The 27,330-nt window shown below is 34.7% G+C and overlaps 2 protein-coding genes across 2 annotated transcripts in view; both read right to left on the bottom strand.

The window, feature by feature from the left end:
• The window catches only part of LOC125682477 (mesotocin receptor-like), a 50,001-nt gene extending 42,548 nt beyond the window's left edge, over nt 1–7,453 (bottom strand). The window contains exons 1-2 of the mRNA XM_048923104.2: nt 7,370–7,453; nt 1,539–1,899 (exon numbers count right to left, since the gene is read on the bottom strand). Of these exons, the coding sequence (XP_048779061.1) occupies nt 1,539–1,637 (99 nt within the window). The 5' untranslated portion in view covers nt 1,638–1,899; nt 7,370–7,453. The remainder of the gene's footprint in view (nt 1–1,538; nt 1,900–7,369) is intronic.
• A 3,992-nt stretch (nt 7,454–11,445) lies between these two features.
• On the bottom strand, nt 11,446–12,928 carry LOC130051968 (uncharacterized). The gene is made up of 2 exons (XM_056155400.1): nt 11,994–12,928; nt 11,446–11,569 (listed from the first exon to the last, which is right to left on the bottom strand). The coding sequence occupies exon 1, from the start codon at nt 12,790–12,792 to the stop codon at nt 12,049–12,051; it is 744 nt and encodes a 247-aa protein (XP_056011375.1). The 5' UTR covers nt 12,793–12,928; the 3' UTR covers nt 11,446–11,569; nt 11,994–12,048.
• Nucleotides 12,929–27,330: the final 14,402 nt, after the last annotated feature.

Below are 27,330 nucleotides of genomic sequence, written 5' to 3'. Positions count from 1 at the left end.
CAGGAGGAATATACATACAGGTAACAGGATAAAAGAAAATCTGAAGTTAACCGGAGATTATCAAAACATCTTATCTTGTTACACGACTTTAAACAATTGATCCACCTATTCATTGATCGCGGGGAAATAACACAATTGAAACAAAAAAGTCCATTGTGACGTCATATTTGGCCTATATGTTTAGCTAATTTATAACAATGGAGCTATATAATTTTAAAAATATGGGTCACGTGCTTTTACGGATTTTATGCAACATCTCAGACTGACCTGAACTAATTGGGGAGACGAGAATTAAAATGCGAAATACATGTCCTCGCGCTTGCATTCAAATATTCAAATCGATGTTATAATTTAGATAAAATTTTTCAAATTATATGTATATATACATGTTTAATCCTTTTAAACACCCTCTCTCACGGCCCTTCGCCCTTAATTAATGAAGTGACCACCTCAAACACCCTCTGTTTTACCTGTCAAAAATAAATATCAATTAAGTGACCACCTCAAACAATGGGCAGCTGTTTAGACATGCTTATTTTATGTATTAACACCGACTTTTATTTATTTTGCCGAGACTCCGTAAGATCAAATATGGATACAGCAATTAAAACTTCGATACAGAATCAATATTTAAAACGTACACACACGCCCGCGCTCCATATACATGGTACATAATGATTTTTGTGACTGCCCTAAAATTGCAAAATGAGGAAGTTGATGATATACGACACAAGCGACGGAAGCAGCAACGGAAATTGTAACCCACAAAGCATGTGTATATCTCCCGAAGATGTATAGGAATTCTCGATAAAGTTTTAGTTCATCTAGAGTAAAAAGAGCATGTCATGCTTAAAATGAAGACGTACTATATCTTTTTTAACCAAAGTGTCGAAATACAACCAATTTATCAAAAGATATTTGCTGTTATTTCATGTGATTAATATCTCTCTGATAAATGTGTGGATAGTTGATATCATCAAAAAGTTTAATACAAATGATTCTCAATATTCACAGTGACTTGGCGAAACTATTCTATTATATTATCAACCTACGTTACAAAATGAATATAGAACAGAAAAATTCACCATCTCTTAGGAATATGTACCCACTTTGGCCAAGGCCCGTATCTGAATTCACGACCTGCAGAAGCAATGTTTTTAGCAGCGAATGACCAGCGCGCTTGACCGCTCGACCATTTAAGCTAGATAAAATAACAATGGTGATTGAATTTTCATCATGCTATCACATGCTACACGGTCATTGATGAAAAAGGCTGTGATTTGCTTCAAACACACACTGCATTTGAAATACCTAGTTAAAACACAGATATTGCAACTGACTCTTAAATCAACAGCTGCCCCGTGAGAAACTAAAGTATACGCTTATCAGAATGATTCCATGTTTTGAATTTTAAAACAAAATGCAATTAAATTGCAAACTGACACTGATTAATATTTTCTTTCAATATTATCAAATATATGTAGCACGAGAATTATAACAGAGAAGGGAAAACCTGATACAAATATCGATGTACTCACTCTATAAGGATTTCGTTCGGTAGGGTCATAAGTCCAATTCCCCGTATAGTTATCAGAATCGTAGTACATGTTGTAGTAGTCGTAGTAATAATTCTCCATCTGATGGTACAATGTTTTGTCTCTCTATCTAACTGTATTCCTCCATATGATGGTACAGTGTTTTTTCTCTCTATCTAACTGTATTCCTCCGTATGATGGCAGTGGTTTGTCTCTCTATCTAACCGTATTCCTCCGTATGATGGCAGTGCTTTGTCTCTCTATCTAACTATTCCTCCATATGATGGTACCGTGTCGTTTTTCTCTTTTTAACTGCACTCCCTCAAATGATGTTACTGTGGTGTGTCACTCAAACTAATGGGGGCTGTAACGTAATATTACATGCTTGGTAAATATCACGTGATATATCGATATATCCACATCAGTTGTCTCTTTCATGAACAGGGTGTTACGCCGATCATTGGTTCGCATTCATTTTAAGCATTGGCAGTCTGGGGAACTTAAGTCTAAAGTCTTGAGTTATGAAATTGAACAATATATTTAAGAAATAGATTTCACTTTTGAAAATACACGAGGGTATAAACTGCAATGCTTCACATCGGCATATTTCACGAAGCGCGTTACTGAAAATTATATATTTACGTTCTACTATTTGTCGGAATTCGCAGTCGTTGAAGAGAGAGAAAGAGAGAGAGAGAGAGAGCAAAAAGAAAATTTTAAAGCACTGGAGTCACGGCGCTTTTGGTTATTTAAACCTCAAATTTTCTACGCAACCCGCGCCTTCATCTAGATACATATATATAACATAAACAAATAGCACACACCACGAAATTAAAACAAGTATCAATAATCTACATTGTTAACAAGAATGATATACACTGTTGTACTGGATTGAGAAAAATGGTTTCTATCTATCTATCTATCTATCTATCTATATATATATATATATATATATATATATATATATATATATACAAGTGTATATATATATATATTATATATATATATATATATATATATATATAATATGTCGGTGTGCGTATTTCTAAACGCCTTCATTTATTACTAGTACTGTCATTTTGATATTTATTCCTCAAGTAAAGTGTACATGATAATGCACTTAAAACTTCCAAATTGCATTAGTGCGTTAATATTTTGATTGATATTTTTTTTAAAATCATAATGTTGAAAAACCACACGTTTTCTTACATAAAGTATATTAAATGTATGGGGGTGGGAGGAAGTTGTTCAAACTTTCAACGAGAAACTTGATTTGGGGGGGGGGGGTAAAAGATCTTCTACTACACATTCCTGTGGGTTTCCTTGTCCAGTTGGAAATGGTTATGCCCGATTTTGTTACAGATATGCAGTGATGTTATAAAACCACAAAGTACACTGGGAGTTGCCTGCACCCATTTCCGGCAAAAATTTTCTGACAGAAGTGAAAATGTATCTAATGGTAGTGAGTACTTCGCGGAAATGATGAAATGGTTGTCTGACAGTTACTCAAACTAGATAATTGATTAATTGGTCATTTTCATAGCGACGAGGGGACGTTTCACAATTACACGAATTGATATACATGTATTTAAGTACATGTAGTTAAATCATAATCGTATTCCCTCGCTATATTTAATCCCTGGACACATTCAATCAGGATGCTTCACGAGACGGCAATCCACTGTCTGACTTTGCCTCTAAAATATACCACCCAAAGAATGGATTGTACATGTACGTTTTAAATATTGCTTCCCAGAAATTTTCTGCGAAATCTACACTATTCTTCTCTTTTTGGCTGATTTTGAGAATACGTGCGCGATCTTAAACAAATATCTCAGATGTTTAAAACAGCTTATGATTCTTTTACCATAAAAAATTCTCCACTGATTTTTTAAGTTATAGATCTCTAGGGTAAGGTGTTCATTCCGTACTAATCAGTCGATATATTTACAGCAGATGATCAGGCTTTCCTTCTTACGACGTTTCAAAGTCAAATAAATCCCAAGCAAGTTTGAAAAGGATTGTAGAGGCGTCGGTAAGTCAACAATGCCCCAGCTCTTATCTCCACACTTTAGCAAACATTCTATAGTAAACTGTTGGGGTTTTTTTTTACGTCCCATTCGAGAATTTTTCACTTATATACCAGTAGAGACGTCATAAGTTTTTAGGCGAAATACTACATATTTTGACCAATGGATGGTTTGTCATTTATTTGTTTTTCGTCCCGTTCAGAGTTTTACACTCATATTGAGCCGTCACCAATTGCGAATATTTGTCAGTTCCTTCCCCTATTTCAAACATAGGTGGCGCAAGACTCGTTTACGTCCTTGTTGACTTCCGGTGTACATAAGATTTATGAGCGAGTGTAAGGTTTTTGTTGTGCAAGCAGGGAGCGGGGGTAGAATTCCCGAGAAATGAAGCTTTAAAAAAACCATTTGGTTCATTGTCATCAAATGTGACAGCGACAACGATCGTTTTAAGTTCCACTCAGCGTCGTGCGCTAGAAACATCAGTCTTCAATTCAGTCCGACTTCACAGATATCAGATGACGACTTTGTTGCAGAAAGTATTTACTGTGGGTTAAACATTTGCTCTGTAGATCGTAATATTCTGCATTGATGTTTTTTGCTGAAATTTTATCTATCCTTAGTTATACAGTCATCAATGATCTTATAATTCTTTGACTCTCACCCCCCCTCCCCCCTTTATAGACTATATCTATAATCGAACAGGGGAAATTTGAGTCATCAATATATAAACGAAGTATGGTACAAAAATATATTTAAGATGTCATTTAAAAATTATAAAAATTAATTTTAGAGTTAACCAAGGTCGTCAAAATATGAATGAACGCGATTGCTAACAGCAGCCCCCCCCCCCTCCGCCCCGTCACTCGGTACGACGACGCGACTGTAATGAAGGGGTGGCTATAATCAGACTGTAACTGTAAGGCAGTAAATATTCCTAGGTCTTGTTTCGTTTTTGAAGACTGGATTGTAAATTAATTTCAACACTTTACTTTCATGGTTAATTTTGTTATAATTCAAAAAGTGTTGTAAAATATTGTTTGAATTTCAGGGAAAACGTGTCTGGATTCTTCAATAGTCAATACGTATGGAATTAATCAAAATATGGGATGATATTGTCAAACTTTCATAACTTATCAAAGTTTGCATTATCATGGTTATTTTGGTGTGTCATGTTGATCAACTGACCCACGGAAGTACAGTCCAATACATCAAAGAAGTGAATACCAGTCCTAGTTTATTTTAACTGTTGACGCAAACGAGAAGAAAAATGCATCTCAAGAGATTAAGATATTTCTGAAATTTTTAGAAATAAAGTTTGAATCATACCTACTTTTATCAAAATTAAATGCAAATTCATAAAGCTATAAATTTATCCAAGTGAAATAAATACAAATTTCACTGTCATATATACAATGTTGTGTTTATAATAAAAGCCCCATACACAGGCCTATTGTTCATTGTGGTTTTTATTTTTAAAAAATCATTGCATTACATTTTTCAATATTCACTTCTAACTTCGATTCCAATTTGAAGTATGAACATTCAAATTGACCTTCAAATTGAAAAGTGTACTACATTTGTTAAGTAATGTATTTTAGTATTAAATCATTCATATCATGAACTGTCATGGTACATATAAGCATGAAAAATCCTTATACATGAAAGTAAACACGGGTCAAATCATGTAGGCCTACATCAGTTTCCTGCAACACCATGGACAAACGTCATTTGGATACAACCATTCCTATACGCAGGATACAGTCGTGCTTTTCACGCAGAGTACAACCAACTCATAGTATATCAATCATAGTATATGGGTGGAGACGTGAATTTAGAAGTTGAAACAAAGCTTGAACTTCCGTCTAAACTTGCAATCCAAATTGTGATATTCAATTAAAATGTAGAAACTCGAAATTTTGAATCATTATTGTACAGCTAGCATAATGGGGTAGTAAATTTATTTGACCTGCCAATTTTTATGCTCTTGCTTGCCCTATGGACTAATAAAAAAGTTAATCGCAAGGACTGTTTACCTACCGTGACGTCATCACGTAAGTGATATAAGTTCAAACAAGCAAATAAACTATTAAATGTGAAGTTAAGGGTTATGATTTACATGTATGTACTCTATATACATGTATACCTTCTCTATCGTGAATTTTTGTTTATAAAGAGAAGTTATACATATATACATTCACTACTACTTCACATTTTAACAGCTTAATAATAGAAATTCAGAGATATATGGATATATTTAATAATTGATATTCCTGATCCTCGACCGAGAGAGGGGGAGTCCGCATCTTATTATTTTAAACATATGCAATTCAACAACTTATAAAGAATTATGAGGTATTGTATATTATATAGCCAACCTAAACTACTGTTTAAGCATGTAAACTTAATCACGAAGTAGTTTATAATGAAAAACGTTCAATGTGTATTGAATGTCTTTATCTAATCGATGTGACAGAGAAAAGTCGGTTGCAGCTGAAATTCTCAACGTGCTCTCCTTTCCGCCCAGAGATCTTGCATTGCGTTTTCTAAGTTCGTCTCTAAGCGCAGTGAGGTCCTACGAACCGTAATCCGCCTTCGTTACTAAATATTCAACAACTTTCTAATCTAAACGTGTCGTTCCGACGCTCTCTTAAACTTGAGGTTAGAAACGCCTTGGACGTTAATGGATCGTGCGCCACCTGAAATCAAGGGCGAGTAATTTGAAGTTTTATTTGCCATTGTAGGAAAAAACCCACATAGACCTATGCTTAGCGCTCAGGACCATAGCAGTGACAGTTCTATAGCGTGCCAACACCTGCCAAGACAAGAGACCTCCCTTCTTAAGGTCATATTCGAAAGCTTTTAAAAGCTGAGCGTTTGGCGATCACTGCCTATGTTTACGTCTCATATTTGAGGCGACCATGATATGAACAGGGCCCGAACTCCCAACCTGCAGGTTACGAAGCGAATGCTCTACCACTGCACTACCACGACCTACGTAAAGCTAAGAAAATATCAAAGTTTTTACTTAGGTAAATCAGGACATTTCACTGTGGTGAAAGCATCCTTGTTTGCATGTATAATCATAGGATGAGTAAGTTTCTAGCAAAATAAAAATCAACACATTCTGACTAATTTGTTTATCAGCCGCGCGTGTGTTCCTTAGATGACATAACTTAGTATTCACTTCTTTAAAAAATGCAATTTTGACAGAAAGTAATCTTAAAAATAAAAGCCTCTGCTTGACTACAGATCAGCAGTCGACACGTTCATCCTACTGGGTTATCAAGCTAAGCAATATATGCATTTATATTTTCAGTCGAGTTTCAAAAGGAAGCTAAGTCGGCCATTATGGCGATGTATCATTCATCCTTAATGCTGATTTAAAGGTCGCAAAACGAATTTTACAAGTGATACGTTACCGAAGTCGGTAAACCGGATGTTTGCAACCGAGAAGGTACCCCCCATTCTATTGCAATTTGACATTTTGTAGCTTTGTAACCTCCTAAACGTTCTGGGTCGTTCGCCGTAGTTTACTCTTGTGACTGCTGAGAAATGCCAAAAAAAAATTTGCGACTGTTAAATCGATGCAAATTAATGGGAGTCAATGACCAGCCATAATTCAGAATACACACAATCTGCATTAGAATCAGCAATATATGGAGCGGAGAGTAATGAAAATGTAACTACAATATTATTGCATTTTCACTTAAGGGGAAATTCAAGGATTATCATTTATAAAACAATTTTTAACATTGAAATATTCTTAACAGAATCAATACGATATTAATATTCAAGAGCACCGACCTCAATTTCTTTTTGCGAGTGACTGTTTATCAGTGTTAACCACTGGTTTGGAACACATCTGTTATTTCCAGTACCTAGTGTCCTTAATGCACCAAACCAATAAACAGAAATTAAGGATCTGTAGATGGGACAGTAACATATATTAAGTGGTACACGTGCCGTCGATGGAGTTGCTAATATGAGCAGTCCTTTAGTCAGAAAAATGTGTCAGTATTACGTAAATCATGTGATGTGTGACTGTAGTGAGTATCTTTCAAAATCGTTCCTGAAAAAGATAAAAATCAATTTGAGGTTCTAACCCTCTGTATATTATGGCGACTACAGATGGTCGACACCACATTTAAATCACATTTGCTACTTTTACATAGACATAATAAATACCCGTGGTTTTTTCTGTTTTCAAATAAAGAGCATAATAAAACAATATTTGGTATGCATGGGAGGAAAGTGGAAAATAAAGAAGTATGTAAATCATACTTGTACTTTTTACGTACGTCTTATCTAGAGACCAAGATCAACCATCGGCAGCTTCACATCAAAGAATCTAAAAATTAAAATAACAAGTTTTTCAAAAAACAATCACAGATCTATTGATTCAAAGTTCAGAAATATATGATTGAAGATGCATGATAGTGAGGGGGATATGAAGATTTATTCACTCAAGAAAAATCATATTCCCCGAGGGCAACGATTCTTGGGAGAAAAAATCTTCCTATCTCCCGAACATTCATGCAATAAATTGTTTATTATACCGAAACAAAGCAAGACTACAAAAATGCATTTGAAATTGGAGTCCGCTGTTTCTGTACATTGCATGTAGCTGAGATCGCCCTACAGGTGTAGCGGTGATCACTGTCGCTGGTGATCAGGGTCGCTCTAAATATAGCGGTAGCCCTGCTGTTCGACGCTCGCATAATTCGACCCCTAGGTAATTGTAAACATTTTATATGGTTGTAATCAGCAATTATTTTGAAGTATGGTGATGAAAAACACAACAAAAGACAATAAAACAATTTGTATTTTTGAATTATTTTGTTTTAAAAAACCAGAAAATGCTTTGGTTTTTAATTCTACATCTGAAATTTTGATCGGCATATGAACTTCATTTATGTACATATTTTAATGAGAAGACGTGCATTTTAACTAATATATTAAATTATATAACTAGTCCAGCTCCTTTAGAAAAAAAAAATCAACAGAAACTTACTAATAATAATAATTATTCATTTTACATGCAAGAATTATCGAGATCGGCATACTGAAGCAGGTTTTGCAGGCAGGTTTGATTTGGCTCCTTTGCTGTCATGCCACCAACTCCAAAATATTTTATTCTCGGGTCTGCTTCGGTATATCTTCCGAGACGCGAGACAAAAGACGATCCAAAGACGGCAGCTTTCATGATGATATTAAACATTGTACATACTCGTGAAGCCAGTCCTATCATATTATTGGCTGACTGCATAAATGAATAATAAAACAATGTTGAATATGTGCCTACGTATTGTTCGTAAATTGGGCGAGTGGTACTTGTAATTATACAATTACGAAGGTTGGTCACGGTAGGATAACCTGGTGTTATTTTATTTACAGGTAATTGTTTACACCTGCACGTTAATCCAAGTTTAAGACGTCTAGCCGTGCCTTGTTCACACCTGCTATCATGTGATTAAAATATAAAAGATGACTTTATAGGAATTGTTATGGAGATAACACTATTGTAAATATGTTTGGAATAAAAAGCCACTGTTTTCAAGTTGTTTATTCGTTATTAGATATATTGTATCTTAGACATAATTCAGAAATCTTATGCATTAAAATATCAATTTTGGAGTTTTATAATACAAGTTAATTTGTATCTTTCAAGTTATAATGTGCATACGAAACAGAAAACTGAGAAGGGGGTTTATTATTACTATGGATTTAAAACCAATGGGGCACCGCTTCGAGTTAAACACCACGCATGCGCAGAAGCCGGTGATTCGAGTAGTTCTTTTCCCTATATATTCTATTATCAGAGCAACCCTGGTCACCAGCGACAGCCACCACGGTTACACCGGTAACACCGCGCCCTCAACGTATTAGAAGGTACAAACAACGAAATACAGTGATATGATAACCAGTTTTTGTATTTCCATTCTCCTTGAATGCTGATTTACTTGATTGTTTTTGTATCAACCAAAATCAGGCGATTTTAAAACTATATATCAGAGACCCACATATTCTGTGCCTTACGAACTTTGAAAGTTGAATGACTCGGACTTATTGTTACGTCATGATACACTTCATCTACACGAGGCTGCCCAAGGGGCGAAATATGATAGGGAGATATGATGACAAATTGTTTGAGAGAGATATATTAATTTTCATCATCCCTGACACTTGACTGTCTAGATCAATCAGATTACGCGTTGCAGAGAATTCTCATACTTAGATATAATGAAATTGTAATCCAAACAAAGACATGGATACTGAACAGTTTAGATACTCTTGTCTGTCTGTTCTTCCGTCTGTCAGCTTACCGGACTATCTGCCTGTCCGTCTGTTTGACTGCCAAACCATCTGCCTGTCTGTCTGCCGAACTATCTGTCTGTCAGTGAATATGACAGTTTTACATCAAATAGCCGGTGCAGGCTGTCTTTCAATTTATTTTAAAGGGAAAGGCAACCCTAACCACAAAGTTGCTTTTATAAATAAAGTATCACTTACTGATATCGTAATTGACAGCCTTTAACTACAAAAATCCTTGCTTAACAATTAAATCAATATTAATCTATCATGTATTTTAAATTACCCGCCGCTAAGAGAGTGGCCATCGGAGTTTAATTTATGACGTCACACCGTCTATTCCGGTTTATTTCATCAGCAGCACTGACATAAACATGACAAGTCACGAACAGTTAAGTTTGGAGCCGTTATAGATTTGAGCTAGTTCTTTCGCAAGAAGAAATTGAGAAAAGAAGACGTTCAGTCGAGTCGCCGACCAGGCAGACGGTACACGTTCTTCATACAAATGTCTCCAACCTCAATTTGTCATTACGCAAATGATGGATCCACAGTTTACGTAGTCTTTTCTTTTCAAATGACTTGGTTGAGTTGGGAATTTCGAAAAATAACCCCTTTTCACATCTCCCCTTCGCATTAGTGTAATTAACTGCTTGCCAGGAAGGCATCAACCTATTTATTCGTAAGATATACAACATGCTCATCTTTGATGATCTCGCAGGTGCTTGGGAGGAGTAAGCATCCCCTGTTGACCGGTCACACCCGCCGTGAGCCCTATATCCTGATCAGGTAAACGGAGTTATCCGCAGTCAAAATCAGTGTGCCAAGAACGGCTTAACAATCAGTATGAAACACGTCAGACAGCATTTGACCCAATGTGAGGTTGTATTGACGAACTAGATCGTTATAACGACCATAGAATTTGCGAAATGCTGACTTCAATCGAGACTGTTGAAATCCATGTACCATCAACTTGTTTGTCAGTAGCTTACCTCGATTTAAAAACTTACTATACCCAGAACAAGCTCTTGCATATCGAATCAGTTGAGATATATTAACACCATATGCAGGTGATAATGGAATATTGCTACATAAATGTGGGAAGTTGACGATGGAGAAGCTGAAATCATCCCGTTTGTCATACAGTTGAGTTGTCAGTTTGCCGTTAATGTCTACTTTCAATAAAATATCTAAGTATGAAGCAGAAGTGGACGACTCTGTGGTGTCCTTTATTTCGAGCTCACAGGGATATATCAAATCGACATATGAATGAAAGCTATAATTGTTAATAGACAAAACGTCATCGATATATCTAAAAGCCGAATTGAAGGTCACAGCGAGAGATTTTTTCTTCTCAAGTAGAAGTTTTTGAATAAATTCTGCTTCATATGAATATAAAAACAGGTCAGCTAACAAAGGAGCACAATTCGTGCCCATGGGAATTCCAACAGACTGTTGGAAGACCTGATCACCAAAGACCACGAAGATTTTGTCAATGAGGAACTCTAGTATATTTTTTATTTCAACTTCAGTATGTTTGGAAACCATGCATAAACTGATACTCCTTTGGTCCTTGAAGGATGACATTAGCTTCTGGTTGGTTCACTGTCACGTTTAAATCATTTTTAACTGCCTGGATTTCACCAGATCCTGGTTTGGTCTGTACTTCAACAACTGGAGTATTAGATCCACTGGGTTCTAAAGTTTAAATCAATCAAAACTGTTACAACAGTAGCACAACGACTTCTGAAACTACAACAGACTTCTATACATACATGTAATAATATCCAGGGGTTCGTGTTAGCTCAACTCATTATTTTGTATTTCTTGTAAGAGTTATGAGATTGTTCACTATTCATTATTTTCACCCTTCACTGTATGCATAAAAAAATTGCCAACACAATGTATGGACAAATTATAGAATGGCTAAAATCATTTACAGGGAAACTTGTTTACAAGCGAAATCATAACTGGAAAACTGTTTTTCAGTGATGTTGGGCTAAAATGTAGAACAGGGTGAAAATAATTATGCATGCATACAGTAACATTCACATGTGTAATAAACTGTACATAATGGTATATTGTTGCCAATAAATTACATATATTAAAATATTTGCTATACCTTCACTAATGCTAAGGTCGAACTAAGGGCATCTGGATTTTTCATGGAATCAGCTTCAAGGACTGCTTTTACTAAAGACTGGTTGGTTTCTGCTTTCTTCTTGCTTTTTGGAAATCTTTACACCATATGCATTACAAAGATCCAGTAATTGTGCCTTTGTGGAGTTTATTTCCAGGGTTTCAGATTGTCTCATAATTTCACTCTTTATTCTTAAATGAGAAGCAATCTTGTTTACTGAATTGTCATACTGAAATGTTTTTAAATCAAAATGTTTCCCCTTCTTCACTTCCCTTTCTTTCACTTTCTGTCTTAATGCTTTTGATTTTTCAACAGACAGTGCAGTCAAGAAATCCTTTCTGAATTGATTTATGGAAACTTTAATGAACAGACTTACAAGTTCGGTGTATAGGTAATCCAGAGTCTTGTAAATTTTACACTGGTCACAAAATGGTGTTACTGCCAGCATGTCATGATCATTGTCTTCATCTTTGAATTTCCTCAATAAGTCTGCAAATAAGCTTTTTGATTGCATGTCTTCAAGTAACAGTTTTTCAATGACTTCATAAAACTTTGATTTGGTCTCAACAAGTTTTCCATATGTTAATAACTGTCTAGATTTCAATTCTAGTTCTCTGAAGAAATCAAAAGTATGATCCTGTATATTACACAAGCTTCCAGACACATTCTGTTTTCTTTTTGTCTCAAGTAAACTCTCTGGATCTGTAGTGTTGTCAATTAAATTCATCTCTGATGAACATAAGGAGTTTAAAAGATTCTTTTGACGCTCACACTTTTCCATTACATTTCCTTTTCCATGAGCAAATGCTGAATGTCTGACAATCCGGGAGTTTCTATACTTTAGTTTTGCAATAACATATCCTCCAATGTAGCGAATTTTCCCTCTTCCTGGTCCACTTACAGGTTTATCTGTAGAATTTTTTTAAAACACAGATGGGATTCCTTTTTCTTCTCTTCTTGCAACGTCTTTCAATACACCTTGCTGTACTTTAAACATAGATGTTGTGATAAACCTGTACATAAGTTGTCTGGAATGGTAACTGTCACAAACCTGTTGTGTCACATTTCTAAATTCATCTGATGAAATATATTTGTTGAACTGTGTGTAAAAATTTCTGAAATCACACTGGGAAAATTTGCTTTTCTCCATAGGAAAGACTTTACTGTCAATGTTCTCAACTTCCATTTTGTGTTTGTGAACACATACAATAAATGAATTTGGAGAAAGAAGGATTTCATTCTGTAAATCTGATGCACTGTTACTGAGAGGAGTATCTTCAAATTCTTCCATAATGTAGGAAAGGATTTCCTCCAATTCCTCTGTTTTGTTAGCATTCTTTTCCTAGATTTCAATTTCCTCAATAATGTCTAATTCTAAGTCTGATAAGTCTGGTTCATCAGCTTGAAATCCATTGTCTTCAACTACATCCTCATCTATATCATCATGATCATTATCACCGTTACCATCGTCACCCTGACCATGGATGTCGTCTGTGTCATGTCCGTTATTCCTATTGCAGCAGGTATAGTCATCCTTGAATTATCCATGGCAACAGTGTAGATAAAAATGTTCAACAGCAGTTGGATGTGGACGGCATAATGAGGGTTTAAAGATTTTTACACATAAACCATCAATGGATTTAGCTCTGCCAATGGCGACACCAATTTGCCCTGGAAAAGTTGCATTACTGCAATCAACTACTAAATTCTCAATAGCCATACCTTGAGATTTATGAATGGTAAATGCATACGCCAAATTGAGAGGAAACTGTATTTTAGTTGCAATAGTCGATTTCCTTACTGGGTCAAATTTAGTGAAGGTAAACTTTGAAATCTTTACTGTCCTGGTCTCTCCAAACAAACAAAATGTTACATGAATGTAGTCTTCTTCTATAATTTTGACAGTGCCCATTTTCCCATTTACTAAATAGTCTGTTAGATTGGTGAGCAGCATTACTGGGCACCCAATTTTCACCCCTAAGAATTTTGGAGCCAAGAATTGATCGCACATTTTGACGTCTCCACTGTCTTCAGATTTAAATGCATGAAGGTCACCAACAACTGATTTTAATTTATTGTGATTGAACAGCATAACGTCAATATCTCTAGCAAAAAGATACACTGCACTTTGGGTTCTTTCTGGAGTGATTGGCCTAGATAACGAATTTAAAAATGCTACGGTGTTTGATGATGGTTGGCCCAGTTCCAGTTCATTTACAGCAAGTATAAGATTGGTCTCCTCTTGTCTGTGAATTACTTTTAAATTGATAGCATATGAAAAAGCATCTTTAAACCATTTTGCTAAAAAGCATGGATGTCCTAGGTCACCATAAATATCATTCCGCACTGGTTGTAATTGATAAAAATCCCCAACTAGAACCACTTGTAAGCCCCCAAAAAACAAATCTGAATTCCTGACACTTCTGCAGACAAACTCTATCTGAATAAGAGTTCTTTTCGAAACCATCGACACTTCATCTATAATCAAAAAATTTGTTTCAAGTATGTTTCTTTTTGGCATTCTCAAATCTTTCGTCTGTCTTGATAAGATGTGCCAATTCCTCATTTTGGTGACGTCCATCCTCTAAACCGCACCACTTATGAATGGTACATGCCTTGGTGGAATGACTATACAATGACGCACCTACAAAACACATTTCTTATCTTATTAGATATGTAAATATATGTGTAAACAAATTAGCAGTCAACAAAACTATCCATCCATTTAAGAATTAGGTGCAATTATATATATGAAGTGTAACAACATATCTAGAATTGGATGGAAATCAATTACCAAACAAGAAGTTTATGTGAAACCTTGATGCCCCCAGATTACAACAAAGTGGAACTTATTCAAGCAAATAATTTTAAAGTAGGTCAGGGGTCAATTTCAAGGTCACAATGTCAACAAATTTGGTACCAATGGAATAGTCTTCTCACAAGAAATGCACATTCTCAATATGAAAGTAGTGCCTCACGGTTTAAGATATGGCTTGTATTCAAATTTCTAGAAGTAGGTCAAAGGTCATCCGGTCAAAGAATTTGGTGTCAATGTAAAGGTCTTGCCACAAGGAATACACATACCAAATATGCAAGGCCAACCTTTTATAGTGTAAAAGATATGACCAAAGTTAAAGTAGGTCAAAGGTTAATGTTAAGGTAATCAGGTCAAAGATTTTTTTTTCAAACTACCACTCCTCCTTTTGAAATGGGAAAAATTAGCGACATTTTCCTCAAATTGGGAAAAATCATTTATAGTAAATTAAAATGGTAAAGATGCATAAAATAATCAAATAACACTTTTTTGTTTGAGGCTTATTTTAGATCTGATTTAAAATCATAAAATAAATCATTATTTAACATTAAATATGTATTGGAAGTCACACCTTGTATAGATATTATTTACTTTTTCTAAGAAATGCTTATTGTCTAATTTCATAAGCAAAATAATAAATTATTAATTCACCAGCATTTGTACCCATAATCTTGTAAATATTATATTAATAATCAAGTTTCCAGAATGTCTCTCCTGTTTGTATTTTTCGGATTTTAGTAAAACTCTATACTGTTGGCCACTTCCTGTTATTAGCCTTATCCTACATATAATGGCGGTCAAACTAAATTGTCAACAATATAATATGGCTTAATGTATCTGGAAACTATATACTTCGCTGCATATCTGCTTATATGGATGCCTCTATTGTTTTACATATTCTTTACAAAACCTTTTGCATGTGCAGTGGTTTGGAGAATAAAACTGAAGAAAAAAACGTATTTACTCTTTGTCAGCAATATACGGTACATATAAGGTAACCTTTTTTTTAATGGCCTAATTTCCCTAGATTTGAAATTGGGAAAAACATATATATATAATTGGGAAAAAATAGCTAATTTTAGTGAGGGGAAACAGCCGAATATCGGCAACGGAAAGGTCTTGCCACAAGGAATACACATACCAAATATGAAAGTCTACCTCACATGGTATACAAATATGAGCAAGGTTAAAAATTATATGCCCCTGAATCGAGCATAAAAATTTATGTGATTATCAATTAAAATCACCTTTTTAAAATATCACCATTAAGAGTCTTAAACATGTAACTCTGTTCCAGGACGCATGATGTGAATTCTTCAATTAAATATATTTCAATGTGTATAGCAACAACACAACATGTACATTTAATGCTTTGTCTGAGAAATCATCTTCACATGTATATATATAGTACATATTGTTATTAAATTTCACTACCAGAGTGACAATATTCATTTGAATTGTAAACACGTGATATTTCTTTTAACATATGAAAGTTTTAAAACCAAACAATTGGAAATTATTTACTGTGACATGTATGAAATTGTTGGCAATTACACAGTCCAAGTTCATTGATTTCATTAAAAACAAGAGGCCTATTTAGTGGCCCCAACCTAGTACCAAAGGTCCCCACTCTATTTTTGCCTTTCCATGAGTATCTCCTCTTTGAAGGACCCATGGTCCTTCCTTTGAACAAACTTTAATCTCTTTCATCCAAGGATGATTTGTACTAAGTTTGGTTGAAAGTGGCCATGTATTTCTGGAGAAGATGAAAATGTGACAAGTTTATGAACAGACAGACAAAAGGTGATCAGGAAAGTTCAATGAGCTTATATTTAATGTGAATTCTGAAATATTCAATCACTGCATGTAACTCTATAGTGGGAATCAAATGCAGAAAAGTTTCTAATAAAAAAAGGGGGGGCAACCCAAATACATATATGAACTTTACTGCCCCAAAAGGGGGTGAGTGGGTGATATTTGTGTTAAAAGTATTCAACCTATAGAGAGTGGGTGGGATTTGCAACCACTGTAACCCCCTTCTAGATCCACTACTGCAGCACATGTTCTAATTTTATTTCAAATCAAATTGTATTTTTATTGGTGAAGGTTATGTCAGACGTGCACATAGGAATTGAGGGTCCATTCCACCCCATTTTGAGAGAAAATAATTCAAATTATTATATTTACCTATTTTTAAGCCCATGTACTGCCAGTTGTGCATATGAAATACTATATGCTATTCCCTTCTAGCATGATTAATATTGTCATTAACAATGTCTATACCAGTATATTCTTGTACAAATGTTTTCATAATAAAAATTTGTAAATACTCACTTTGTCAAAACAAATTATAATTCAATCAATTACATTTGTAAAATGCAGCAAATGCAATTAAATTCATCTTGCAAATCACTTTGATTGATCAAAACCTATTATAGTATAATTCCAAAATGGAAACTGCATGACCATAAGTCACTTGCCATACCTGAAATTTACTTGCCCTACCTACCACAAATTAAAAAAGAAAACAATTCATGTAATTCTTATTTTTTCTGGACTACTTCACATGCATCATAATATATTTCCCATGAGCATCACTGGTTTGATAAAATATGTAATGATACCCATTCCTCATGAATGTGATGCAGATGTGAACAATGATTCCCGATATAGTCATAATAAGTACATCTATTTTAACAGCTGTGAATTCTGACAAAAATGAGAGTAGAATGTGAATATATTAAACAAAATTTGTTTGTAAATACATGAGGGTATAAACTTGCAATGTTTCATGACATAATAATGCATTTCTGCAGTTTATGCGTTCAGGTCGTGTATTTTCAAAACAGAAAGTCATATCTTAATATTTGGGGTTGGCAAAAATTGGAAACTCCCAACAGTAAATACAAAACTTTGACAACACTAGTACTTCATACTTAGATAATGGCTCAGCATCGTTCATGGTTTTTGTCAGTTCTCGATTCAATGATTGGTTTGACATTTGCGCTTTAAAATTTTCTCCATCACTAATGTTCTCACTTTCTGACTACTAAGTATTCAAACTTGAACTTGAAACATGTCTGTATCAATTGTATTGACTCAAAATAACAACAGATTAAACTGGTTCGCATATTTTTTTTAATGTTAAATAAATAATGGAAGATAACTCGTACAATGATTTATCTTCTATTTCAGTACGGATGTACGACAGATTTTATTTTACATTTCATTGATTTGGATTTTTTTGTCACTTGCCCACAGACAAGTGGTTATTAAATATTCACTTGCCCGAACAGAAAATCTACTTGCCCCAGGCATTGGGATGTGTCAGCCCCTGATACATAAGGTCACACTCCTCTTAAAACATATCAGGAGCAAACTTTTAAGTTTAACAACATAAACATGTACATGTATATAGCTACTATCATTTTTCAGATGAAATAATCTATATACAGATAATTTTCATTCCTTTATTCAATAATATTTCTATCAACTCTTTCGTCGATCTTAAATATATTTTGTGCGCAATCAAATGGGGAGGGTGGGGGGTGGGGGGGTTGAACCCCTTACTGGATTTGGATCCGTTGTCCATACAATCCACCTATATCTAGCTGCACTCGCTCTGACTGTAGTATCGTCAACAATATTAGCTTCTTTAAGAAAACTAACATCTAGTTTCAGCAAGTTCCGAAAATAAAGAGCAATGATATTATACTTTAGAGCACTTCAGTAGGCCTACACTACTACCTGGTGCATACGTATCTTTACGTACCTAATCCCGTTGACGCCGTGACACTGAATCTTGTACGGGTATTCTGCAATAGTTTGATGATTTCCTTGATGACGTGGCTTTTTTCCCGTCCCAGCTTGTCCTGTGAGTACGATATTATGTCCTTTAAGAATGGTCTCAACTGCAAACTTCTGGTCTTCGTCCATTTTACCCGCGCATATGCTAAATGCTCGATATCCTCTGGAGTTTACATAGTGCTAGGGTCTTTCGGAACTCGAGATTAATTCGGATTGCCCTTATTCCGTTTCGTGTTTAGTACTGTTTACGCAACTTCCGTGATTAGAGATTTGTATGAGACAACTTTCCACAGAGAGAAAAAAAAATATACAACGGATGGACAACTGTTATTAAAGGATTTTAATCATCAAAAAAGAATTATCGGGAGTGAATGGTGCTCAAAAACCCGCTGGTAAGCAGTGTAAATAACTTTTAATCGAGAAATATCTTTCATGGGGCATGGAAAGGGGCAGACTTGAGTTGCAACCCTTGTTAAATATTATGAATCAGTGAGATAAGACATTTTTTAAAACTGGATAAATTAGTGTTTTGTGGTAATGACACATGTAGTTAAGCTTCCTGAAACATGAAAAAAATGTAAAAAGAGACACCATAGATCGGAAAGAAATATTTATTCGTGGTTCGAATTTCCTCCATTGTTTACATATAGGTTATAGTACAATATCCTTGACCCAGGCGCCTATGCACCGCATCGGTCGTTATACCGATCATTTAAATAAATAAAATCTTATCCTAAAGATAAAATAGATAAATAAATTAAAAAAGAAAAAAAAAGAAATTTGGAACAACCAAACGTACCAACTATTCTCAATAGACCAAAGGTGAAAAGTAAGTCTGACGTCAAATCTGCGGTATTTATACTAATTACCAAACGATCAAAAGATCAGCGGGAAATATCGATTATCGATCATGTGACTAAATCACGATACCTGATAGGATCACTATTTTAAATCAAAGTACTTAAAGTACTCGTGGGAGTTGAACATTGTGGAAATTCAGTTAGAAAAGATAGTACTGGAAGGGTAGGGGGATAAATGACTGAATATTATCATGATTTTAGATACAAATCAACTGTTGTTGTTTTTCAAAGCGTTACAACAGCAAACATGGATAATGGAAGGCCCATGGGCCACAACGCTCCTCGAGTAACTGAAGTCGTGTTGTTGTTTTCTAGAATTTCACCCCTTTATATTCTCATGAAAAATGTTACCACATATTATGGCCCAAACATTCAAATCAATATGGTTATCAATGCCTTGCAGTTATGAAGAAGTTTTTCCCCTGTATATATACATTCAAGTTTAATCCTAGTTATAGCTAATTCTAAGGATTCATTACTTGAAAAGGTAGTCCAATATGCTAAACTGTCACCTGAGTATACTACAGTCCTGTAGAGGATCAATGGAATGGTAAATAATTGTATAATAACTCAAATAAATGAAATGCAAGAGCTATGGTGCGGAAAACAAAATTTTCTCCAAATTTCAGTCTATTCATAGCCAGTGACCTTGACCTTTGACCTAGTGACCCCAGAATCGATAGGCTTCCTCATCTTACTGAGGGTGACAATCCATCTAAGTTTGAATGAGATCCTATAATTTGCTCAAGAGCTATGGTGCGGAAATGAAATGTTGATGCGTGCCCGCCTGCCCGCCCAAAGACACTTCATCAGATCATAAGCCGAGTTCGACTTCATCGCAACTCCGCTAAAAATGAAATACTAGTCAAATAATGTTATTTATTGCCAAGGTATTTGGGATATTATACTGTGGCTCAAACAGGGGGTGAATGAACCTGACAGTATGGAAAGCATATAGTGGAATCAGACTTGTGATGCTGGAAATCTATAGTGATTAATAAACTATACATGTACAAGATCCATAACTATTTTTTTTTCAGTTTGTGAGTGAGAATCCTCATGTCTCTTTCATCTGTAGACAAATAAACAATGTGTTTTGACCAGAGCAATTTCCAATCCTTTTTGCAACATAAATTCAACATTGTGGCAACTGGGTTAAACTTTGATAGTGAAGTAATACATGGCAGCACCTTATCCCATGCTCTTAAAATTTCTGTTTGATACACACTCATGACATCCACTCAAACATTACAGAGTGCAGCAAAATCCCATTGTAATAGGGGATTCAAAATGGATAACTGGTACAAAATATGGTACATACTATTAAAAAAGGATAATGAATTTGACATATTGATGTCTTGGAAAAGGAAATTCTGACATCGGGACTCTAAGCGTTTTCAAACATTGTCATTTGATAAAAGTGCTCTACATTTTTAAAAATAGAGATTAATATGTCTTTACATACATAGGTGAGAAAGTTTCCATTATTCCTAGCCGAGACATACCATGTATGCGCAAAAAATTCATAAACAAATATCACACTACTCACGTAGAAAATGTGGACCTTACCGTCAGATCATCAAGCGCAGCGAAACACGCCATTTCGAGATTATAATCGACGAAAGCTCGGTAACAGAAATGAATAAGGTACACTCATTTTGTATCTATTTTGTGACTTTCTTTATTAAAAGGAACAGTTCTCTAATGTGTAACGTTCGATTACTATGTAATTCAATAACTTGAAGCATGAAGCAGTTTCACTTTGACACCGGATATAAGAAATTTTATTTCGTATTCCGATCCCAATCGAAAGTTGTTGACTGGGAATGACGTGTTTTAATTCAATCTACATGTAACATCAAGCATTTTTTATATCACATTAAAAAAAAACCAAATATATACACATACACAATGTTGTAGAATTATTTCTTGTAAATTTTCTGAGGTTTCGCACCATATTCGATATTTCGCGCCACGGTGTCAATAGGGCTTGTGTGCAGTTGTCGTTCGTTTCCCTATCAATGTTTATAGGTGACGCTGTGCTACAAACGACAATTTTCAACCTTATCTTTTATTTTTCTATGTCTATCAGTATCAATTTGATCGAAATCTTGTATTCAAATTGATTTGAATACAATATCATTGCATTTATTTACATGTCAATTATCAAAATTAGATTAATTCAGAAAAGTTACATGGATTATTTAATGGCGGATGTTTATAAAAGTTTATGTTGATTTACCTAGGAGTAAATCAGCTGACACAGAACCCCCGCTGACGACCACTATACAAATCAATACAAATTACTGCGCAGAAAAGTGCGTGATGACCCAGGGAGATTGAACATAGTTCAACTCCCAAAAATCGCTTTTGCTTAATGATATAAAGACATCAATCGATAACCGATAAATTTATCATTTACATAACTTTTTCGTTCATAATAAGTAACATAAAATAGAATAAATTTACAATCAAAACATTCAACGCTCTAAATACTAAACAGCTTTCACTCAATTATTTCAACAATACACCATGTTAATTCAAGTATTACCGACACCAAATCAACAATATTTAACAATAAATTTATCGACTACACATCAGTCACGTGCTAAACCGGAAACGAGCAGACAGAAAAACATGTGGTTACATACATGTACATGATACAGACTTCAACATACAATTTCTCCGGCTGTATCACTCAGGTAACACATTAATACTTGGATCAAACATGCTTATACATCAACTACAACTAAATAATACCATTCATATCGTTAATCAAGATGTAATAAAAAAGTAAACATGTATTCGTGCACAGTCCGAATTTCCTCGATATTGTTTACATACGTATTTGTACTCTACCGCTAGCTTTCTAGGGTTCTACGACATATCATAACTCAAAAATATTATGTAAAATAAATTGTTAACATCTAATCTAGTTAATCATAAACACTGGATGTATGAACACTGCATCAACCCGCTCCAGATCACCATGATGTACAATAACATATTACAGTCATTGACTCTATTCAATAGAAAATTCAACCCGCTCCAAGTATATACAAAAATAGTGAAATATTACAGTCATTGATTCAGTATGGTTTATCTACCACTGTTATGGATGAAACAATAAGTTACACTGCGTCATATAACGTTACTGTCATGAACTAAAAAGAAAAAAAAAGGGGGGGGTACATTCATTACAGGATTGTTACTACGGTAACTCAGTGTATAAATAAGTGGACCTTGAGATTGTTACTACAGTAACACAGTGTATGAATAAGTGGACCTTTGGGGTTGTTGCTATGGTAACACAGTGTATATAAATAAGTGGACCTTGGGATTGTTACTACGGTAACACAGCGTATAAATAAGTGCACCTTGGGATTGTTACTACGGTAACACAGTGTATAAATAAGTGGACCTTGGAATGAAAAATGCAATATTGAGCGTTGATGATGAATTAGGTACGCATGTACCCCAAGCTACAAAACAGAAAACCTTAAAAGGTGAATTTATTGAATTGTACCGTTTACTAGATAAGCATCTAGTCAACGATCAAGAAAACAAAATGATCTTAAGTAATTGTCGGTTATCTGTCAAACCAGTCAGTTAAAACAAAATATTCGACATTCAAACATGGTTAGATGCATTTTTTATTTTCATGAGCATATACATGTACTTAGTTGCTCATTCTGATCAATCCCAGCAAATGCTTAAATATATGGCAAGTGTAAAAGCCACAGCTAGTCGGTCAACAGGATTTAGTTGGAGGGAATATGACAGACAATTTCGTCTTAAGAAATCAAGAAATACTTGTATTCCCTGGAACAAAATCGACCTAGAGTTGTGGCTTTTGTATGTAAATTCTTCAAGTGTACCCAGACAACAAACATCCCAACAAAAGAGATGTTTTGATTTCTATAACAAATGTTTTTGTGTTTGTCCTTACTGTTAATATTGTAATATTTGTTTGAAGTATTCTGGTAAGCACCTTGCCATAAAATGTCAAGTAACAAATCAAAATTCAAACAGATCTCTTGTGTCTAACCAGGAAAGGTCCTCTCCTCGCCTTTTTCGTCGCTCATGGAAAAAAACCACAGTCGGCAAAATATCAGAAAACCTGAAACAACACCAATTAATGTACATAATATGGAGTCTTGCCTTTCTATTTATCATAAAACTTCAGACGCTAATGAATTAAGGGAAGGCTTTACTTATGACTTTAAAATAAAATGTTTAGGCTCTCGTTTTGCATCAAGATGTATCAATTTAATATCAACTCTGCAACATCCAGATGAAGTTAAGAAAAAACTATACAAGGAAATCGCGTTGGGTCGGGTTGCAGGTCCTTTAGATCAAGTTCCCCTACAAAATTTCAGAATATCACCTATAGGTTTGGCTAAAAATGATGGGGGTTGGCGTTAAATACATCATTTATCATTTCCAGAAGGAAATAGTGTAAACGATTTTATCGATCCGGAATATTGTACGGTTCATAACACACCGTTTGATGAAGTATTAGAAATGATTGCAGCATTGGGTAAAAACTGCTCTTACAAAAATGGATGTTAAATCAGCACTTCGTTTATTACCGATACATCCCTCTGGTCATGTGTTATTAGGTTTTAAATTTAATAACAAGTTTTATTATGATATGTGCTTGTCTATGGCTGTTCTGCAAGGTGTGCCCTTTGGGAAAAATTTGCCCGTTTTTTACAGTGGGTAACAATCACAAAAAACAGGCCTAAAACAATAAGCCATTACTTAAATGATTTAATTATCGCTGCTAGAGAGTTGTACAGACGAATTTCAATTTGGAATTGGAGTTGTTTTTAACCTTACCTTTGTAGGTTTTAGTGAAGAGGTCATGTTACTGTTACATGTGAAGATGTGTGGTTTATCAACACTAACGATCGGTTAAAATTCATATGAAGCACCATGTAAACAAGTTAGGGCCTATATCTATACCGGAAAAAGAATGTTCCCACCCCCGAAGATTTTTTTCTCTACAGCCCATGTGAATTGAGAGGCAGTTGATAAACTTCACTAAAGATATTAAGTATTACATTAAGGGTAGGGGATTTTTTTTATGAAAGAAAACTTAACCTTAAACTGATATTGTTATCAGTGGAAAAGAAAACCAAGCATTATACCTTTACTTTCATTAAAGGTACCCTATTTTTATAAACCGAGCCTCTGTGTTTTGTACTCTACATTTTTTTGTATGGAATTAATTCCGAATTAGAATCTATACATAATTATATTATGGAATTATATCAAGTTCCTTAGCATGTTCCAATAATTGTAGAATGCTGTTTAGATCTGAACCAGCTAAAAATTGCTCAATGCCTACAAATTGTGTGGATTCACAGGGGAAATTATGATATAGCATTGGGAGACTTGACACATTCATTTATGCTCCTTTTTATTTCAATTGTGTCAGAGGAATTAGCTGACTGATGATAGTTAATTCTAAATTTGTTAAAATCATATTCATGCATTCATTATTGATCAAATACCTGGATTGAGTAACTCAAACATTTGTTTTATAATGCAATATGTGAAGAACAAACAAAAGACAGAAATCAGTTTGAATTAAAGATCTATTTTAAGGAATGTGAACAATTTGCAAATTTAGCAAATAACCACATGTCGATATGAATATATACACAAAACAAATTCAACTGGGGTTGCATTGTTCAATGACAAACAAAGTAGATTGAAAGTTGCAAGTTTACAAATAATCTCAAGCATGTTAAAAGGTCTTCCATTCAAAATGATATATTTGACTGGTGACCTTAACATTGACCTTTGTCCTACATACTTACAGAAAATTTGATTATAAGTTATATTTTGCAAAGCGTATGAGGTACTGCTTTTATATTTGGCATATGCATTTATTGTGAGAAGACCTTTGCAATGAAACCAGAATTGTTGACCTTGTGGCCTTGACATTGACCACTGATCTTGTTTTTTTTGGAAGTTTTATTTAAATAACATACAATGGCACATGGTTTCTTTTTGTTGTAATCAGAGGGCATCAGTGTTTCACAAACATGTCTTGTTAAAGATACATATTTTTCAATAACAAAATGTTGTTTAAAGTCAAAATATGTGGTCAATTTACTAGTCAAGCAGCCTTCATTTCTTTTCTGTAACTAGTATTGTAAAACTTTAACAATATTCTCTAATATTTTTTTCAAATACATTAATAAGGTTAGCAATTTCAATTATTTACAGTTAGGCCATGATATACCTAATTCAAACAAGTATGTTACATTTGTAAACCAACTAATCACTTCTAGCCTGTATAGATTGTGTACACATGTATGTGTACAATGGTGAATTGTGTGATACTCATTCCTTTTGTATAGTGTTTTTACATAACATACCAATGAAATCAATTGGTGTTTTTTTTCTTCAAATAATTATCTACAATACAAATGGGTTTTTTTTTTCATGTTGAAATCATACAATACAGTGTTCCACAAACAATGCATTGGAAAACAACTCGTGTTCACTATGAACATAAAAGTACATGGAGATTTGAACACCTAAATCTGAGATGCATTTCGTTCAGGATACATTGTTACAGTACTAGGATATTCAATACATACTCTGTATCATATATATATATATATATATATATATATAATGAGAAAAGTAACAGTATATACATGCACATGTTCCAGAAATGGAAATAGTAAACAAAAAAGTCTTTAAAATAAATGTACAGTCTATCTATAATGATTATTGACTTATTGTTGTGTGATCATATAATAAAGGGAAATTATTTAATACATTACTATCCCCACAACCTTAACCATGTTGATATTGCATCTATATGTTTGTACAGAGGTATTTCACTTTGAGCTTAAATCTTGTTGTATTTCCAGAGTTACTACATCTATGTCAATAGCATTAATGGCAGCCAAGAGATCTTCATCCTGAATCTGTTCATTTACTTTTGAACTCTGTTTTCTAGAGAAGTAGGATGTAATTTGATTTACAGTCAGCCACTCTGGTGGAAGGAAGAGGCGCTCACCAGTAGCATTTCTCATGTTCTGCATTTCTTTTGCAACATCTGTGGCATTGGCTTTCCGTCCTGTTTCTTCTCCTTCCCTGAACTTGTTGTCAAGAAAATCTCGCAACTTTGAGCTAAATCTTCCAACATGACGCCGTGGAATTTTCAGGGCCCACCCGATTCCCTTAACATTATCATAACTGACACTGGTGGAATTGTCTCTTGAAGCCAGCACTGTGTCTCTGTATGTTATCGTTATTTCATTGCATAAACGGGCCCACTCCCTTCTGATATGGTCATATGTTGTCTCCTTTTGTAGTTGGAACTCATGTTGGCCTGTTGTAAGATGACCATCCAGTTCAGCGTAGGAATGGAAATGACATATGCAGCCTGATTCTGGACAAAAATAAAGAGCAGACTCGGTGGACATGGGGATGAGTTCCTTGGGATTTTCAATCTTCCCTGTTGCAGTGATGGGAGTACTAGTTGTGAAGCCATTCAGAGTGAAACATCCTGACCGGTGATGGTGTTGTTGATTTCCACCGACTTTGTCCAAATTCTCCTTTGACAAGTCTACACCCCCTCCAATGCCATATGCTTTTCTCATGGTGATTGACCCATCATCATGGAACTCTACTTCACTGTACAAACTAACCTGCTTCATTTTGTGAGATTTCAGAGACTGATTTTCAGGGTTGATGGAAACATGTGACACCTGACATCCACTGACTCCTGAATAATGATAAATGATAATACACATGCACATTTTATTCCATGGACTGGAATATTTAGAATGAATTTATTATGTTGGTA

Source organism: Ostrea edulis, chromosome 2, assembly GCF_947568905.1.
Source record: "Ostrea edulis chromosome 2, xbOstEdul1.1, whole genome shotgun sequence".
NCBI classification, from domain to species: domain Eukaryota; kingdom Metazoa; phylum Mollusca; class Bivalvia; order Ostreida; family Ostreidae; genus Ostrea; species Ostrea edulis.
Note: the sequence above shows the minus strand (reverse complement) of the source record. Positions and strands in the feature narration are given on the sequence as shown.

Excerpts from the sequence above, each read along its gene's own strand:
- LOC130051968 (XM_056155400.1), bottom strand. The coding sequence starts at position 12,792 with ATGGAAAAGTGTGAGCGTCAAAAGAATCTTTTAAACTCCTTATGTTCA.